This window comes from Diorhabda sublineata, chromosome 8 (assembly GCF_026230105.1).
Source record: "Diorhabda sublineata isolate icDioSubl1.1 chromosome 8, icDioSubl1.1, whole genome shotgun sequence".
In the NCBI taxonomy this organism is placed as follows: Eukaryota; Metazoa; Arthropoda; class Insecta; order Coleoptera; family Chrysomelidae; genus Diorhabda; species Diorhabda sublineata.
Genome location: NC_079481.1, coordinates 18,470,802 through 18,491,449, shown reverse-complemented (window position 1 = coordinate 18,491,449; position 20,648 = coordinate 18,470,802). Strand labels below are relative to the sequence as shown.

Sequence of the window (20,648 nt, the reverse complement as noted above, 5' to 3'; positions counted from 1 at the left end):
ATATATATATATATAGTGCTTTTCAGATAAAAGTATCCACCTTTAATAACTTTTGTAATATTGGTATTTAGAAAAAATCCAAAAACACGTCAATTTATGTTGGAAGGGGCAAGCATTATGGCTTATTTAAACTTACTGGAAAAGTCACCCTCTCACCCCTAGCAGCATCCCCTTTATTTTTTTAAATTACTTTTCATATTTTTTATGTAAAATTTGGATACTCCTCTTTGAGCTGATTTCAAAAATGTATAATACTTGTAGGTTAAAGTGGTTAGTTTATGAGATAAACAATTTTTCTTTTAAGAGAACAAATTTTTCTTATTATTTACTTTCACCTTATTTGCCTGTACTAAAATGGGTTGTACAACAGTTCAAACTCTCTAATCTTTTTAACTGTGCTATTTATTATGAAGTTACAATAAGTGTTCAAAATGAGTACCATTCACTTCCATACAATGGTATAATCTATTTTGAAATGCCTCTTTGACATTGCTTAATACGGCTGGATTTAATTGTCGACATTCATTTTCTATCCTCTCTCGTAAATCATCCAGAGATTCTGGTTGGGTAGCATAAACTTTTGTTTTTAAATACCCCCATAAAAAGAAGTCTAGGGGTGTTAAATCCGGTGACCTAGGTGGCCACTCCATCATCTGCCCCCTTCTACCTATCCAACGAGCGGGGAATGTTTCGTTTAAAAATTGTCGGACAGGCATAGCATAGTGTGGGGGAGCTCCGTCTTGTTGAAATACCACTAAATCTTCGGAAAGGTTATCATCATTTTCTATTATTGTTGTAATACGTGGGTCAACTCCTTCCCTGAGTAACTCAAGATATGATTCACCATTTAAATTTCCGTTGATGAAGAAAGGTCCGACAATGTGGTCACCTAGGATACCACACCAAACGTTTAACTTTTGGGGATGTTGTGTATGGAATTCACGCATAATATGTGGATCACTTTCAGCCCAATATCTACAATTATGCCTACTTACTAAGCCATTTAATGACCATGAGCATTCATCAGAAAAGCAAATATTGTTTAACAATTGTGGATGGTTATTGATAATTTGCGTCATTGATTCGCAAAACTCTAGACGACGATCAAAATCATCTTCATTCAACTCGTGCACCAACTTAACTTTGTATGGGTGGTACTTGAATTTATGTAGAACTCGGAAAACTGTAGAAGATGAAACACCGATCGCTCTACTTATTGTTGACAACGATTGGGGTTGTTGAGCCTCTAAGCTGACTTGCCCTAAAATTGCCACTTGGATTGCTTCGTTATTTACGAGTCCCTCTCGCTTATGCACTTTATTGCAAACAGACCCTGTTGTGGTAAATTTCTCCATCAGGTGAATTACATACTTATGAGTTGCATGTTTTCCGTCATGTAATTCGTTAAATATTCTAGCAGCAGCTCTTGCACAATTATTAGTTTGGTAGTATAAACCTACAATTTCAATTCTTTCTTGCAAAGAGTAAACCATTTCAGAGAAACAAAATAAATAATGTATCAAATTACACTATCAATAGTGACTACAAATTCTAGTTGACAATGTCAAACTTTAATAAAAAGTAGAGTTTTTTGTTGTTTGGATTTTTTAAGTAGAATAAATAGCACAGTTAAAAAGATTAAAGAGTTTGAACTGTTGTACAACCCATTTTAGTACAGGCAAATAAGGTGAAAGTAAATAATAAGTAAAATTTGTGCTCTTAAAAGAAAAATTGTTTATCTCATAAACTAACCACTTTAACCTATAAGTATTATACATTTTTGAAATCAGCTCAAAGAGGAATATCCAAATTTTACATAAAAAATATGAAAAGTAATTTAAAAAAATAAAGGGGATGCTGCTAGGGGTGAGGGGGTGGCTTTTTCAGTAAGTTTAAATAAGCCATAATGCTTGCCCCTTCCAACATAAATTGACGTGTTTTTGGATTTTTTCTAAATACCAGTATTACAAAAGTTATTAAAGGTGGATACTTTTATCTGAAAAGCACTATATATATATATATATATATATATATATATATATATATATATATATATATATATATATATATATATATATATATATATATAATGTTCTGAATGGACATCATGAATTTCAAGCTTACGAGATTTTTTTGCACTAGGTAACGTTGTTTTTTTAGTTGGCTGATAACCCGAAGTACTCGGACCATCATCGACAGTATCTTCTGCATAAATACTGTGAACTTCCAGTGTCCTAGAAACTTCTGTGGGGGATTATTCTTCCAATAGATTTACGTGAAAATTATCACAATCTGTGACTTCATCTATATCTTCTGGTAGTAATTTAACAATATAAATGGTATTGACGTCATCAATTTTCCAAAAAAAAGGATATTTGTTCAATGCCTCTTACAGACAGACATTCTTGATAAGCCATTCCTGTGAAAAACGTGTTCAACTAAGAAGAGAAAGAAACTTACGATATACGTATATCCGACTTATGATTTCAACATGATATCCCCAAATGGTTATCGAGTAAAAGAAGTTCGTATAAGTATACGAAGGGACATATTGATAACACATCAAATTCTGAACAACGAGAATATAACAAATTTTCACCCTATCATGCAGAATTCACGGATTCAAGTTCAAATTTCCATTTCTACAATTGAGGAAAAAATTAACAGTGCGAACGATACAACTCACACATGACAAATCAACAAAATGAATCTGCAGTAGGGCAAAACTGCGCAATCCCAAAATGGGACTCATGGTACTTAATAGGTTAGAGCCCGTATAAATATTGAAAATGTATTCTACTGTCTATTATAGTATTTGTTTATGAAAAATCTTTCCCCCGGTTTGAAAATACAAATGGGAGTCTTACATTTTCATACAACTCTAATGAAGTATGTATTTTCGAAATTTGTATGTGATAATTCTAAATTTCCATTTAACTGAGTCATGTAAAAACAAATAATTTCAAAGGGTACGGAAGTTCTAATAAGCAAGATATTGAGTAATGGGGATTTCTATATAATCACATTTAAACACTTTATTTCATGTTTTAGGACCGAAGTATGTGTTGCAATAGTTGTGGAGTCCATATAACAGATCCCAGTAAAGTATTTGCAATGTCTAAAGATGGTATCCAAAGTAATTATGTGAATCCAGGTAACTTTTCAATTTCATTTTAAAACAATTTCCATATTTCAATTTATTATTTATGTATGAAATTATTGCAAAATTCCAATAAAGCAATTTGGAAACAATATAAAATGAACATAGATTGATTCTCAATCCATTCCCAGAGGATGAATGCATAGTTAGAAAATATTTATTCTGAATGTGCAAGGAATTTTCCAACAACTATCTCATTATTTCAATAAATATATTGACAATTCAAAGGACATAATCCATTATCCAAATATTTCACCAAATTAAAATCTAAAACACCAAAAAACAAAAGTAACATTATATATCAAGTACTAATGATTCTAACGTTGTTTACTTAGAACAGACATCTCAGTATTTAGAAAATAGATTAAACGGAATCATATACAAGAAAAATAGAATTTTTACAAATGGTTCACCTGCGTAGAAACGAAAAAAATACCCAAACAATTTGAGTGAAATTTATGGTTCTATTGTAACTAAAGAGTTTTATTTTGATATGTGCTGAACATAACGCTCTCTGGAGGGAGGAGATGTACTTAATTCATATTCGTCGAAGCATTAGCCAAGAAATTAGTTTTTCTCCAAAGAAATATCGAATTTTGAATTATCAGAGGTGAATAATAGGAATCACAAAGTTTGAACATAGAACAATTTTTATAGGACATTGTGAACGAGGCTTTGTCACTTATGTGGTCTGAAATCCGATTGGTGAGTGACGTGATATATATTGAAGTGAATGAAGATTGATATATATTTTTTTATAATTTAAACAAGGAATTTCATATACTATGTTAGTCAATTTATGGATTAGTGTTATCTGTACGCCATCTTTGTAATATAATAATATATAATATAATAAAATTATATCATCTACATACTTTTAATGAAGAATAACTTGAAGGGCAAAATATATATGAGAAAGCCCAAAATATAATCCATTACATAATCTGCTGGTATGGTATAGAAAATATTGAGGTGTTCTAAATATTGCAATTTTTTCTTATATCACTCCATTTGTGTTAAAGAGCTTATATATATATATATATATATATATATATATATATATATATATATATATATATATATATATATATATGTAAAGAAAAATATAATTTTCTTTTGCGTGTTATTTTACCGTACGTCACATAAAGTCCGTTTGTGACAGACGATCTGTCACTGTCATCGATGGGAAGCAGGGCATAACCTCGAATGTCGTGTTGTGTGATTGTGTGCTGGAAAACAATTTCATTTTTAACTTTATTTTAATTTGTGATTTTGGAACAGACATTGTTAATAATAACATTAAATGTCGTTTCTTTTCTTACAGGTATGAAATATTTGTTTAGTAGATTTTAGAAGATGGTTTTGGATTAGTTGTACGCTATTACTGAAAATCTGGTCTGATTATGAGTATTCACAAACTCAAATAAAAAGCAATAATTTTATTAATTAAATTATGCATAATTAATTTCAATGAAACTATTCAGGACATCCAGAATCATGAAAAAAGTTTCGATCTATTTTACTTTTTATATTATTATATATTTATATTATTTTATATTATTCTTAGTTAACACATCTTAAAAATAAGTAGCAACCCTCAATTAAATCATTTATAGTCACATTGAAATTTATGAAATAGAATTATAAATTGAATTTAAATTCTTTAGATCTTTTTTATCACTGACGGTTTTCGTTTTTTCCTGTTTCGAGAATGTTTTAATGTTTATAATTGTTTTTTTGACATTTTCAGGAAAATAAAAGATAGTACGCCAACCAAAAAATTGACGAACGTAGTTTATGAAATTCGTTGTTTAAAATATATCGGAGTATAAAAGATAATTCATCAATCAGCTTACATATTACAAGTAACAACAAATTATATCCTGATACATGCTAACTTGCTGAACACGTATTTTATGAAAGTTTTTCAATGGATTATAAATATGGCAAAGTCTTATTAGTAGTAGTATTATCTACAAAAATGCGCCTTTTTTAGAAATAACATACCTGAATGAATTGATATCTAGTTAGCCTAGACCAGTTCCATGCATAATCAAAATATTGCGATACCATAGCTACGAACAATAACTTATTAGAAGTGTCAGTGTAAAGTTTGACGTCAAAAAAGTAAACCAGAGTTACGCAATAAAGAAGATGTCTTCCGAAATTGTGGAAATGGAAAAATTGGAGTATCGAGCCATCATCAAATACCTGTATTTAAAAGGTTTAAGAGGTAAGCAGATTTACGAAGATATGCTTAATGCCCTTGGTGATCAATATCCTTCGTATGCGACCATGAAAAAAAGGACTGCAAGCTTCAAAAGAAGTAAATTTTCCATTGAAATGATGACCGATCGGTAAAGCCAGTTTCTGTGTCGGTCATCGAAAATATCGATGTAGTTCATGACATGATTTTATCAGACCGTCGAATTGGGCTAAAACGGATATCTAAAGCACTGAATATTTCATACGAATGCATTCATCATATAGTTCACTTCAATTTGGACATGAGAAAAATTACTGCAAAATGGATCCCCAAATGTTTGAATGTTGACCAAAAGCGTACAAGGGTAGAAGTATCTCGTTCGATCTGTGCTCAATTTGAAAAGGATGTAGACTTCTTAAATCGAATGGTTACTATGGATGAGACTTGGATACATTTCTATGATCCAGAAACACAGCAACAATCGATGGAATTGCGATACTCTGGTTCTCCAAGACCAATAAAGTTTCGTGTCGCAAAATCTGCTGGAAAAGTTCTTGCTTCAGTTTTTTGGGATTGCCATGGAGTAGAACAATAACTGGTTTACAGAAAAAGAAGAAACATTTTTATTGAAAGGTCTAGAGACGTTACAGGTTCGCTGTAATAAATGTATCTATCTAATTAAGAGGAGAATATGTTGAGAAATAAAATATTTTGACATTGAAATTTTGTTTGGATCTATAGTAGGCTAAGAATTTTTAAATACTCGCTGTGAGGGGAGGCATGGTAGAGCAAATTAAATCGACTGAATCGTTCGCAGTGGTGAGCATTACAGGAGGCTATTATAACCGACATTATAAACAAATCCGTTAAAAATTTTTGTTTGTTTTAATTATAATAAATTAAATAAAACTGGGTCACCAGAGTTGTTGTATAGTGAATTGTAAAAATACTAGCAGAAATAGTAAGTGCAAATTTTATAAATTTCCAACCGCTACATGGAAAATAAATCAACGGAATCGGTGGATACCTGCAGTTGAAAGGTTTAAGTAAGTAGTATATAACCTTATTGTTATCAAAAATAATAATTTGGAGTATTGTAAATCTTTGTAAAATTGTTAAGTTTAGTATAAGTAAATAATTTTTCTGGAATTCTCTTATAAAAAAGTAAAACTAAAATTTATAAATTTTAATATTATAAAAATGTAATGATTAAAAGAAAAATAAATTACAGTGAAAAAATTTCTTTTGCAAACAGTTTAATTAATACTGGGATACAATTAATAAAAAATATAATTTTTAGCATTGATGGATCACCGTGGGTTCCCAAGCCATATGGTTATATTTGTAGTGATCATTTTATTGGAGGTAAAAAATCAGATGAGGATTTGAGTCCAAGCTAAATTTCAACAATATTTCCTCCAATTTACAGGTCTCCAAAAATAAATAAATCTTCGGCCGTGAAGAGGTAAAAATGATTTGGTAAATCTAGATCAATATTTATAACATAATAATAATAATACTAATTTCAGATACAAGCGTTTATTGAATCGGCGGATGAAAATCACCTTCAAAATCAAGTTTCGAGCCCACTCTATTAGAAGAAATGATTAATGAATATGATAATCCTCCGATTGTTTCTTTAAAAGTTTACCAAGAGTGTCAAGTTGATTTTTATTCAAACTCTGATGTCAAACGTTTGTTTGCAATTGGTATATTACACATGATTTGTGTCATGTTGAAATTCAGACAGAAATAGTTGAAGATACTAGGCCGATAAAAATACATATTAGTAATAAAAACTTTGTTAATAAAGAATGTGGTACTGATCAAAAAACTTTTGCTGATAAGGAAAGACAAGGGTATAATAAACTCTTCAATGGATTTGCATCGATTACAAAGGATCAAGAAATCATTGATCTGGCTGGCGTATCATTCCCTAATTTTGATTTTTTATTGACTAGAATATGTACACCAACGTTACGAAAGTACATTGTATCGAAAAAAGACCGTCTTTTAATTTTTTTAATGAAAATTAAAACTGGATTAAGATTTTCGGCACTTAATATATTATTTAGTGTTTACAGAACAACAATTTCAACATTTTTTTATGAGATCTTACAACATCTTGCTAGATCAACAAGAAATTTACTATTTTTCCAGATATTGATGCAGTGCAAGAAACTATGCCTGATTGTTTCCTATCTGATTATAATAACACCAGGGTCATAATTGATTGCACTGAATTTCGAATAGATATTCCTACAAGTGTTGATAATCGTGTTTTTACGTGCTCACACTACAAAAAGAATTTCACGGCCAAAGTTCTAATTGGCATACCTCCTGGAGTTTTTAAATCCTTAAGATCTGACTTAGCTGGAGGACAGAAATCAGATTTTCAGCTTACAATAGAGTCGGAGTTGTTGGATTTATTGTTGCATTGACGCAAGTGGCAAGAAAGTGCAAATGGTTATGCCACCTTTTCTAGAGAAAAGTGAATTTTCAATTGAAGAAACTCAACAGACATACAGTGTTGCAAGGGTTAGGATTCATGTTAAAAGAATTATGCAGCGGTTAAGGACTTATCATATATTTCATAAAATTCCAATTTAGTATTGTGTTTTGGTAAATTTACAGCCTCCAATTATTTTTGATAAAAAAGATTCTGAAAATGAGGGATGAAAAATATTTTATAACTCATGAAAATTGTTTATTAAGTGCTTGTGATAATACTAACGAAAATTTGTAAGAAATTTTAAATTTATTGTAAGCTTTTAATAAAATTAATAATTAAAATTATTGTAATAAACAGTTATATTCTTTTAAACTTGTTTATAACTAACAAATTAGTAACGAATAATACATTACACATTATTACATAAATGTAAAACTTTTTAGTTTTTACTCACTTAATAAATATTGCTTTTTCAGTAACTAATTATAAAAATACTGTATTGACTTTTACACCATTATACATCATAGAAAATAAATTATTATATTAAAATATTTGCCAGATTATTTCACTTCGTTTTTCAGATGTACTTTCATCTTCTTTGTTACTAGTACCTAAATTATCAGAGACCTTATTAAAAAGCTGTCAAAGTTTCGTCGATGTTCCTCAACTTCGCTCTCATATATAACAGGAACAAGATTTTTACCCTTGGTCATAGTTTCCGGTTGAAATTTTATTTGATAGCTGATGGACTGAAATCCTGTTTTTATAATAATATCCATGTCTTTGGTTTAACTAAAAATAATGAAAAAAATAATTAATTAAGCGAATATATACTTATTCCATTGAAAAAACAGTTTAAAGCAACTTAACCTCATATATGTTTACTGTATTCTGTTATATATTTTATCATTATATTTACTTGTGTTTTTGGCTTGTTCAAGATAATTATAAAATTGTAGTATTAAATTGTCACATTTATTTTTGACGACTAATTTATTACTCTTTATTATACTTTTATTCCAAAATTTTTCTGTTTACTATTAAAAAACGTAATAAAACATGCTCTGACAGCCTCCCGTACTTCATATTCACTGTGGCGCTGCAGTCACACTCGGAGCGAATATAATAATCTCTGCGTATCTTTTATATTTTTAAAAAATCTATTCAATCTTCTTTATAATGATGTAACTAACCTGTAAAAATTCAAACTGTTTTAATTATTCATTATAGCTATTAGTTGTTTTAATTGTCACAATTGGAGAGGGGCTTGAAATTCCACAAGAAACAATATCGAGATATTATTACAGCAAGAGATGGTCATCCGCCTTATTAAAAATTAAATTTTGGTTTGGATTGTGTTTGGATCTAAAAATAATAAAACAATTTGTACGAAACATTAATTTAAAGTTATTAACCAACATTATTTATTTTGATCTGTAAATCTGTTCACAGTGGGTCAATTTATATACGTGGAATGGTTTTCCTTTGTCGACACTGATCTTGATTGTATTATTGTCACATAAGTTCATCGTTTTTATGGGTGTAAGAAGGTCATTAGTAGTACATTTGCGATTTTTTAACCTAACCTAACTAGTAAAAGTTCTATTTACAAAAATATATTAAGATTTATAATATTTTAGGTGGGCATGTTTATGAAACAGTCACAGTTACATCAGCTCAAAATTTTAAGTTGGAAGGACAACCATCAAAGCAATTTTCGTGGTTTCCTGGGTGAGTATTTAATTTTGCATTCGATGCACGAAATTTGTTAGAAGAAAATGGATATGAAAACCAAGAGGATATATACGGATTTTTCACCATTGAAAATTAAAACGAAATCTATTCTGGTATATACATTCATATTTTACTTCCGTGATGATTATGATTAAATTTTCTAGTGATTCTAGTGATCTCCTCTTTTAAGTTTATGATTAGAACTAGGTTGTAGCTGTAGTTGTGACAATGTGTTTGAATGATCTTCCTAGCGCTTGGATTATATAAAGGGTATTTCATAAATAATATCGGTTTCCAATATTCATTTAGTTCAGAAAGTATTAATATTCGTGGTACTTATATAAGAATTAACATTCGGTGGGTTTCATTATAATTAAATTCAGTCTTCATTTGAACTACAATTGATACAAATAAAAGATATAGTGTCTTTTAAATCACATCCTACATGTCTCTACATCTTACAAATGATACACATTTCAGAAAATACTTCTCTTCTGATTCAGATTCTGAATCTGAACATAAATCTTTGTTTTGGGCTCTGTCCATTCCGATTTTATTTTTTGTGGATTTAAATTTGCTTTTTCCTTTCCCCTTTAATTTCGATATCTTTTTTCTATTTTTTCTTCATCTCTTCCTCATATTCCTTTTGTAAAGCTTCTTTTGTCTCCCGCATTTTCAACATCTGCTTTCAATTAAATTTTTTTCCAAGTCAGAATTTCTCCATGTATCTGAATAAATAGTAATATGACGGTGCAAGGTCCGGACTAAATGTTGGATGTGATAGAAACTCTAAACCACTAAGTTATTCAATTTTATTCCATGTAATTTCGCATTATGTGATTTAGCATTGTCTTGTTATAAGAGAAACCGTTAACTGTACCTGAATATTTATCCGATAAAACCTATTACATTCGCATCAACTGTCTTCTATATACCTCAGAATGATTTCTAAGTACACTATACCTTCATAATTCCACCAGACACACAACAAGACTTTCTACTCGAATCGACCTCTCTTTACGGCAGATAATGGTAATTGTCCTTTGTCTAACTATTAATTTTCCATGATCGAGCTGTTCAGATAAATCCATTTTTTTTCGCAAGTAATAATTCATTTTTATCAGGTATTTACACACCTCTACCCGACATTTCGCTTGAATCTCGGTTAATTCATGTGGCACTATTCAACTTTTATAGATCTGAACCAATGATTGCAAAAGGTGATATATTATAAATTTAGAAGGTTTAAGAAAGTCAAATAATCGGAGCTACTTGTTCTATGTTAGTTTTCTACTGCTTCCCTCAATATCCCACGCAAGTGGACTACGTGACCGCTCCACTATTAGAATTATTAACCAACATAGTGTCGTTCGTTCATTATCTGTTTTCCCCTTCAATTTCACATATTTTTACCATGACTGCTTTAAAATTTGTTTCCAATAATGTCTCAATAATACACAAATTTCATATTTATAGCACACTATTATAAAAACGTTCTGCGTCGTCTATACACAAATAGACAATGATTAGAAAAAATGATGCGATTGCACTCATCATAGAACATTACTTATTACACACTGTGCAATTCATTAGTAAAGCTCATTTCCTATGGTTGTAATTATTTTAGATTACTCTATGTGAACATTGAAGTACCATTATTTGAAATAATCCTTTGTTATTTTTGAGTATATTTTGAGATTAGACATTCTTCTAAAAATCCTTATCTATTTTCCTTAAATTATATGGAGACATCGTATATGACTGTGGGGCTTAAGAAACTTTCCTACCCAATCAGGCCAAGTCCTGAAACTCTTTACTGGCACATTGAGATTCTTTTGCATTGAAAGCGTTAATTTAAACTTCCAAAATGCAACCTTTACTTTATCCTCGTTGTGTAGTTAATATTAAAGATATAGAGAGCGGCACGTAAGTGGAATTGTGCTATCGAAAGAGAGAGAGAAAGACAATCGGTTTACCATTTTCTATTTCCCTTTGCTCTAATCAAAATTTTATTTGCTATTCCCACTCTATAAACTCCGATTTTATGGCGATTCAATCAAAATAGGGTATAGAGAAATTCCAAACATACTACAAATATCACCCGATTTATCATTAATAGGGCCCATTTATAATACTGAGTTACGCATTAATCTATATTTGGCTTTCTAATTTGGAAATATATACGTTCTCCTTACAAAGTTAGATTAAAACATTTTTCTTATTACTGCGCTGGTATAACCCTGTAAAAACGCCATTGTCTAAAAAGCTTATACGTTTAGAAGTATTGTTTTGCAATTTTGCATCCTCATGTCACTCTATTAATGTCCAAAGATTTGAAGTTGTACAATCCAATGTAAATCATGAAAATTATTTATTATAAATTACCGAGTTTTCAACTTAACATACCTGCTATGAGTGACGAATTAAAATTTTAACTATCTTCATCTACTGTTGGAATTTTTTAAACCGTTGGTGACATTCATACTGAACACACAGTTTAGACCAACACGCACACTGTCTGACGCGCGCTTTGATAGCTAAGTTATGTAAACAATTTACCTTTAGTCTCTTGAGATGATATGGTTATTAAAACGCGTGCGTAAGTCAGTGAGTGTTGGTGTAGTGGGAGTGTAAACAGTGTCTTCAGTATTCACATTACTGCTGTTACCTGTCTTCACAAAGTAGATTAGATAGATAAATAATAAGTTATTTTAGCTATGCATGGACAATTATGCAGTGCAACAGCTGCCACAACCATCTGGGTTGGCAATTCACCAGTAATACCTTACGTCCCAGATGTTTCTATGGTTTAGCAAAAGTAGGTTATAAAGTTGTTATAACTAACAGAAGTAATTCATCAGATGAATTTCTAGAATTAATTAACTCTAGGACGATAAGCTTTTCAAATGATTACATATCTATTGTACCCATATAAAGAAGGTAAGCATTATTTTTATATTGACGATTGTTAATAAATTGATAGTAAAAAAAAACAAAAATACCATATACAGGGTGATTCCTTAAAAATGTCTAATCTCTGAACTGTAGATTCTAGACCTCAAAATATGATGATTCTGCTCAGCATGCCTTATGCAACTATTGCTAGTTTCCGAGATAGTTTAAATTTTGATTTTCGCAATAATTTTTTATGTTTTCACAATTTCACAAAAACGTAAAATTAGCAATTTTACATGATGAGGAATCTTAATTTGCACTCTAATTTAACATTGCTAATAGAGGGCGCTAGTTACACTTGCTTGTGTTAATGAAATCAAAGTAAACTTTTTTTGGGCTAAACTTACAACTAAAATAATAAAAAAATATTAAAAAGCGTTAAATTCTACAAAAAAAGTTACTCTTCTTTGATTCGTGTAACTCAATTGGTTATCGAGTTATTTGCTTCTAAAAGCGTCTACAATTTGCCCATTTTTGCAAGATAAACAAAATTTTAACCCAGATTTTCTGGATACAATTATTTTTACTGATGAGGCAACATTTACCAGACGAGGAATATTTAATTATATATATTATTTTGTAGAATTTAACGCTTTTTAATATTTTTCTTATTATTTTAGTTGTAAGTTTAACCCCAAAAAAGTTTACTTTTATTTCATTAAAACAACCAAGTGTAACTAGCGCCCTCTATTAGCAATGTCAAATTAGAGTGCAAATTATGATTTGACTTTGAACACCCCGTATCTCGGAAACTACCAATATTTGCATAAGGCGTGTTGAGCAGAATCATATTTTGAGGTCTAGAATCTACAGTTCAGAGATTGGACATTCTTAATGAATCACCCTGTATATTCCCAATTGGATATCTATGAGGTAACAACGGAAAATGAACACATTGATGATCTAATAGGAATAACTAACACTAATATATCAGGTGGTGGTGAAAATTTAGCTTTAAAATCAAATGACTTATACTCTTGAGTTATCTTGAAGATGGATGTGCAGAAAAATAGTGGACTTATAAAAAGGCTTATTTTTTACGAAATACTTTCATCGATTTTCAATAACTGTTAATTTTGGTAGAAAATAGTTTAAGTAATTAACATTTTCACTACCACGCCCTCTATAGTCGGGCCGGTAAGGCCCCGTCTCACTACACCCCCACACCCCAATATTCCGTACATGCGGGCCACCCCTAAAGTCGGGCAGATCATTTTCAACATTCAACTGCTGCAGCCGACTAAACTAGGTCGACTCTAATGGATTTTTCACAAACTCAACCCTCAATAGTTTTATAAATCCTCACTAGAAATTGATAAAATATATTATATAGCAGGGGTCTCCAAACTACGGTCACATCCAGCTCGCGGACAGATTTTCTCCGGCCCGCAGAGAGCTAGCATACTTGAAAACTCCTTTTAGAAAACATATTTTTTATAGCAAATTGAATTTATTTTACTGAAGTATTCTAATTTTATGTTGAATAATTATTAATATGACATGGTCATGGGCTAACTACTCATATCATTGTTGTAGGCTTATTGTTATTGTTTTTGATAAGTTGGATAAAGAAACACAGAATTGTAATGAGTAAAGACATGTATAATATGCAGAAAATTGTAATGAGTAAAGACTTATTACTTATTGCTTATAAGGTAATAAATTGTATATAATTATGAATCTTTGTAGAAAATCTATAACGTAAAAATAAAAGAAATTTTTTATACTACCAAATTTCATAAACCTACCACGTAGCAATGAAAAGGTTAAACTATAATAATCAAAAGGAATGAAGTTAGTTTGAATATGATCTATGGATTCAATATAGCCAAGATGTTATCTAACTTTTGGTATCTAATATGAAGGTGAAGAAGATATTACAAAATTATTAATAAGTTTTATGAGTAGATTACTTTCAAACACTGTAGGTTTAATTATGAAGTTTCCCGCCACTAGAGATGTCTTCTTGTAGATTGGTGTTATATATCTCCGTTAAGTCAATTGCTAATATAATATTTCCTCGTAGATTTCATATTTTATTGTACAGTTATTCGCATTGCAGTATAATTATGGTAAATTGTTTTTAGTTCAAAAAAGTATATAAATAACCTTTGGTGTATTTTTCAGATATGCTGATTGGCTTGGAATCAATTATTCAATGGGCATTTCAGATAGTATCCTGTCAACTTCTTATACCTAGTTAGTTACTGTAGAAGGAAACTATTCACTCATTTCATTTTTGAGAACGAAACTGGGAATTTGAACAGTTTTGTTTCAATTTAATATGTTATTATATGTATATTTATAGCATGTAATATAGTTGAAATTATTTATCACAATAAAAATTTAGTTTATTATACATTTTTATTGCATGAACCTGTAATGCAAAAATTTCCATTTGTTACTCAATAATAATATGTAATAATGATTTGAAATTTCTACAATAAATACATTTTATAGTCTAAAGAGTGACTTCTATCTTTGAATGTTTATTAATGTGATAAGCCCCATATTTATGAAACTAACCATTCCAAATTCAAAATTTTGCTCATCAATTTTGAAGTCCTTTATTACCAAAAATATTATATCTGGAACTATAAATTGTTGAAACTTTCCCTAAAACTATCACCTCTATATTATGGCGCTTTTTGTTGTTATCTTTTATGTATATTCATATTGAATTTTGGAGTTGTGGCTACCAGTTTGAAATGTTGAATACACAAAATAGTATAACATAGACAGAAAAATAGCTTTCTAAACTACAAGATACGCGTAATCTTTTGTTTGGTCTAATCCGAAGGTAAAGTTTTACCTTCAGTCTCTGAAAACGATAACTTGGTTGTCGAAATGCGCGTCAGACAGTATAATTGTTAGTGTTTGTGTATTGGTGGTGTAAACAGTATATTCAGTATAAATGTACCATTACTTGTACTTTACAAATTTTATGTATGTCTTTCTCACCTTTTAGTTGGCCCTTGTGCTGTAGGGTACTGTAAATAAATAAAAATAACTACTTCCTTGGAGAATACCGCGACGAATATTTAATTAAATTGCCAGCGAAGATCTTTTTGCCGATTTCGACATCTCTATTGGCTCGCATTTGCAAGGAGGGCGCCGTAATCATATGACCGACTTTGATATTGTTGCATCTCAAAAGCGGTCGCATACCCTTTCTTTCGGTTAATATACGAGGTGCCTATAATATATTTTCTTCTATTAGTATTGTTGAAAAGTTTTTATTTTATTCTTACAGTCAAGATATTTTATACACAATATATCTTTTTAAAAACAAAATTTATCTCAAGTAAAATACCTGAGAAAGTTAAATGCTGCTATATAATCTGCAAATTCATTTCATATTCCCCTTCGCGGACACCTCCCTTAAACGGACAGTTTCTCATGGTCCCGACCGACTCTCATATAATTTGCATTGTATAAACTCTCTCTTGAACTGACGAGGACACGAGAAAATGTTCTCCTAACCGGACAAAAAACAAAATAAAAAGAAACGCCTTGTCTTATTTTTTTTTTCTGTTGAGAGTATCGCTATTGCATTTCTCAATCGCGCCACGCGCCAACTTCGCTGGGACTTTCTCGAGTAAACTGGGGATTCACCGACTTTAATCTTTCGTTACAAACGCAGCCTATGTGGTGCATTTCTGCCCGGCGTGAATTAGGGTTCCCCGAATTGGTCGAGGATTTACCGTTCTTATTCTTTGGGTACACGCTTTCGATTAAATTTCTATTCAGTATTAGTCTGACGTCTATGCGGAAAAGTCACAGTGGGCGACACATTCATTGTAGAAATGGCTCCAAATAGAAAAATTCTGACGCTTAAACAAAAAATTGAGATTGTTGAAGTTTACAATAAGGAGAAGTTAAGTGTAAGGAACTTATCCAAGCGTTTTAATATTGGAAAAACACAAGCTGCAGATATAATTAAACATAAAGAAATTCTTCTAAAGAAATGGATGTCGAACAGCAATTTAAATGAAAAAAGAAGCTTTTTGACGGGTGATGGTACAAAATTGACAAATTGTGTTATGACTGGTTTATAGCAGCTCGCCATAAGGGCATTCCTTTGACAGGTATGCATATTATTTTTTTAGATAAGGTTTTCTTGTATTAATGGGCTGATTTTCTTTTCATATCAATTCTAAAATAGATAAAGAGTGAGATTATCAATAGGTTTGTCGTGACAAAAACGCAAAAAACTTATTTTTTTTTAGGTCCGCTAATACGATGCAAAGCAAAAAAACTAGCCGATTCTTTGGGACATTTTACATTCAGTGCTTCTTCTGGTTGGCTCAATAAATTTAGAATTCGCCACAATATAAGTTTTAAAGCGATTTCGGGAGAAGGAGCTTCGGTTAATGCTGAAGATGTTTCATCGTTTTTGGAAAAATGTCCTTCTTTGATTAAGGGATATTCACCGAGAGACATCTATAATGCCGATGAGACAGGCCTGTATTTTAGGGCTCTACCCGACAAAACGCTCACATTAAAGAAGGAAAAATGTGTTGGGGATAAGTATCCCAAAGAGAGGTTTACAATTTTGCATTGTGTAAATATGGCGGGTGAAAAAGAAAAACTCCTAGTCATTGGTAAGGCAGCTAAACCCAGAGCTTTTAAAAACATTAACATAAATGACCTGCCTGTAACTTGGAAATGCAATAAGAAAGCTTGGATGACAGGACAAATTATGACAGAGTGGTTGCAAGACCTAGATTGGAAAATGGCTAAAGAAAAAAGAAACATTATGTTATTTTTAGACAATGCGGGATCTCATCCAAAAGACATCCTCTTAAATAATATAAAAATCTTATTTTTGCCCCCTAATTGTACATCAGCTTGTCAACCACTTGACCAAGGGATTATAAAGAGTTTTAAAACTTATTACCGAAGTCTAATACTCAAACACCTGCTAGTAAACATTGAAACTGCTGGTACAGCTTTTGAGTTAATAAAGAAAATTACGTCATTGGATGCAATTTATTTGGCAAAAACCGCTTGGGATTAAGTAACCAAAGATACAGTTCAAAATTGCTTCCGCAAAGCAGGATTTAAGCATGAAAATATCCAAAGTGAAAACCAGTTAACTGAGGCTGATACACCTGACCCAGAAGATGACTTACCACTTAATGTATTTTCAGATATCCTCAAAAATAAGAATTTATTGAAATTGACTGATAATGAAAACCTTAATGATTTTTTGAACTTAGATGAAAGTTTGTATGTTGAAGATCCAGATTCAGGATAACAAATTGAAAATCCAGTTGAAATACAAGAACTTTCCGAAGATTCTGATGTCGATGAGGTTCCAGTACCAACAGAAGCTATCCCAAATTATGGTAAAGCTATTACCCTGACCAAGCAGCTCAAAAGTTTTGTCGAAAATCCGGGAGATACAGAGTCTTTGGAGCTTCTTTCTAAATTAGAAATACGATTTCTAGACGCCATTTTAAAGAAACGGAGGAGACAAACGACAATATATAAATTTTTGCGTCCTTAAAGTGACTTTTCATTTTATTGTTTTGTGTTACTACATATGTACATGTATGTACATACATACATATTATATTATACATATGTACATACTTTGTATACAGTGCTTTTCAGATAAAAGTATCCACCTTTAATAACTTTTGTAATACTGGTATTTAGAAAAAATCCAAAAACACATCAATTTATGTTGGAAGAGGCAAGCATTATGGCTTATTTAAACTTACTGGAAAAGCCACCCCCTCATCCCTAGCAGCACCCCCTTTATTTTTTTAAATTACTTTTCATATTTTTTATGTAAAATTTGGATACTCCTCTTTGAGCTGATTTCAAAAATGTATAATACTTATAGGTTAAAGTGGTTAGTTTATGAGATAAACAATTTTTCTTTTAAGAGCACAAATTTTACTTATTATTTACTTTCACCTTATTTGCCTGTACAACAGTTCAAACTCTTTAATCTTTTTAACTGTGCTATTTATTCTACTTAAAAAATCCAAACAACAAAAAACTCTACTTTTTATTAAAGTTTGACATTGTCAACTAGAATTTGTAGTCACTATTGATAGTGTAATTTGATACATTATTTATTTTGTTTCTCTGAAATGGTTTACTCTTTGCAAGAAAGAATTGAAATTGTAGGTTTATACTACCAAAATAATAATTGTGCAAGAGCTGCTGCTAGAATATTTAACGAATTACATGACGGAAGACATGCAACTCATAAGTATGTAATTCAACTGATGGAGAAATTTACCACAACAGGGTCTGTTTGCAATAAAGTGCATAAGCGAGAGGGACTCGTAAATAACGAAGCAATACAAGTGGCAATTTTAGGGCAAGTCAGCTTAGAGGCTCAACAACCCCAATCGTTGTCAACAATAAGTAGAGCGATCGGTGTTTCATCTTCTACAGTTTTCCGAGTTCTACATAAATTCAAGTACCACCCATACAAAATTAAATTGGTGCACGAGTTGAATGAAGATGATTTTGATCGTCGTCTAGAGTTTTGCGAATTAATGACGCAAATTATCAATAACAATCCACAATTGTTAAACAATATTTGCTTTTCTGATGAATGCTCATGGTCATTAAATGGGTTAGTAAGTAGGCATAATTGTAGATATTGGGCTGAAAGTGATCCACATATTATGCGTGAATTCCATACACAACATCCCCAAAAGTTAAACGTTTGGTGTGGTATCCTAGGTGACCACATTGTCGGACATTTCTTCATCAACGGAAATTTAAATGGTGAAACATATCTTGAGTTACTCAGGGAAGGGGTTAACCCACGTATTACAACAATAATAGAAAACCCATTTTAGTACAGGCAAATAAGGTGAAAGTAAATAATAAGTAAAATTTGTGCTCTTAAAAGAAAAATTGTTATTATCTCATAAACTAACCACTTTAACCTACAAGTATTATACATTTTTGAAATCAGCTCAAAGAGGAGTATCCAAATTTTACATAAAAAATAGGAAAAGTAATTTAAATAAAGGGGATGCTGCTAGGGGTGAGGGGGTGGCTTTTCCAGTAAGTTTAAATAAGCCATAATGCTTGCCCCTTCCAACATAAATTGACGTGTTTTTGGATTTTTTCTAAATACCAGTATTACAAAAGTTATTAAAGGTGGATACTTTTTTTTCTTAAGTTTAAAGTTTTTTGTTTATTTTAAAAACATACATATACGTTTTAAATGTCCCAGTTTCTTTAATATATTCAGTTTTCATTAAAAACACGATTTTTGTTGTATTTCTTTTATACGGACACCCCTCTTGAACGGACACTTTCAGTCGGTCCAGTTGGTGTCCGTCTAAAGGAGATTTCACTCTGATTTCACTAGTACCTGCATATGTTATGCTAAGACAAGAAAAGCAATGGAAGAGATGCTGACATAAATTAGAAACAGATCTCTAGCTTACTTGAAGTTTCAATATAATTTTCTTTGAAAAAATGAATGCCAAAGAAAATAATAAATAGATGAAAATAGTAAAATAATTATTACTGTCATAAATAAGCCTCTTTCCATTTCAATTAATACATATCGAAACACTCAATCCCCAAACTACAAATAAACTCCTGTTAAAACTAATTCGAACTCTGTAGATTTAGATGTAAATTTTGAAACAAAATTTACCAGAAATAGATTATTCATTATGTTGAATCCACCCAATTCCTGATAATGATCATATAATGATTTTGCCACGTAAGCATTACGGAGTAAATGGTTATAGCAGTTAAGCATTTTTTCTTTATAGCAACTCATTAAATTTTCATTTAATAAACGTCAATTTTAAAATTAAAAAGAAAAATATATACTTCAATACAAAATAAAAAAAGTCAGATTCATAGATTGAATAATAAATTTCATAGTTATAAATTTTCTGTTACCACTTTTTCAAAGGCTTTGATGTCAAGAATGTGTGTATTCTTCTTAGAAGAATATTGTAGATTTTAACCTATTAGTGACCAACTGCAACTACAGTTACATGATAATTCAGAATTTTCTAGAAATAAAAGATTTTCAGTTTTTAGAGAAACTTTTAATATTAAAAGAGCGAAGGTAGAAAATGAACAGATGGTTTAGGTATAATATATTATTATATATATTATACCTAATATTATATATAATA

General features: G+C 30.7%; 2 protein-coding genes across 4 annotated transcripts in view; both read left to right on the top strand.

The window, feature by feature from the left end:
• Nucleotides 1-14,979, top strand: part of LOC130447321 (protein cereblon) — a 53,928-nt gene extending 38,949 nt beyond the window's left edge. Inside the window, exons 8-12 of one of the 3 annotated variants that reach the window (XR_008910234.1) lie at nucleotides 3,052-3,154; nucleotides 9,459-9,549; nucleotides 12,268-12,492; nucleotides 14,044-14,162; nucleotides 14,635-14,973. Coding sequence is in view for 2 of the 3 variants with exons in the window: in XM_056784075.1 (XP_056640053.1) it covers nucleotides 3,052-3,154; nucleotides 9,459-9,549; nucleotides 12,268-12,487 (414 nt within the window). In the remaining variant the exon portion in view is untranslated. Of the gene's footprint in view, nucleotides 1-3,051; nucleotides 3,155-9,458; nucleotides 9,550-12,267; nucleotides 12,493-14,043; nucleotides 14,163-14,634 lie in introns of all 3 variants that reach the window. The other 2 variants (XM_056784075.1, XM_056784074.1) reach the window with 2 other exon arrangements.
• A 1,216-nt stretch (nucleotides 14,980-16,195) lies between these two features.
• On the top strand, nucleotides 16,196-17,527 carry LOC130448270 (tigger transposable element-derived protein 6-like). The gene is given in 3 exon segments (XM_056785554.1): nucleotides 16,196-16,527; nucleotides 16,530-16,595; nucleotides 16,737-17,527. Coding segments are annotated over 3 exon segments (1,071 nt in total). The 5' UTR covers nucleotides 16,196-16,313.
• The last annotated feature ends 3,121 nt before the right edge of the window (nucleotides 17,528-20,648 follow it).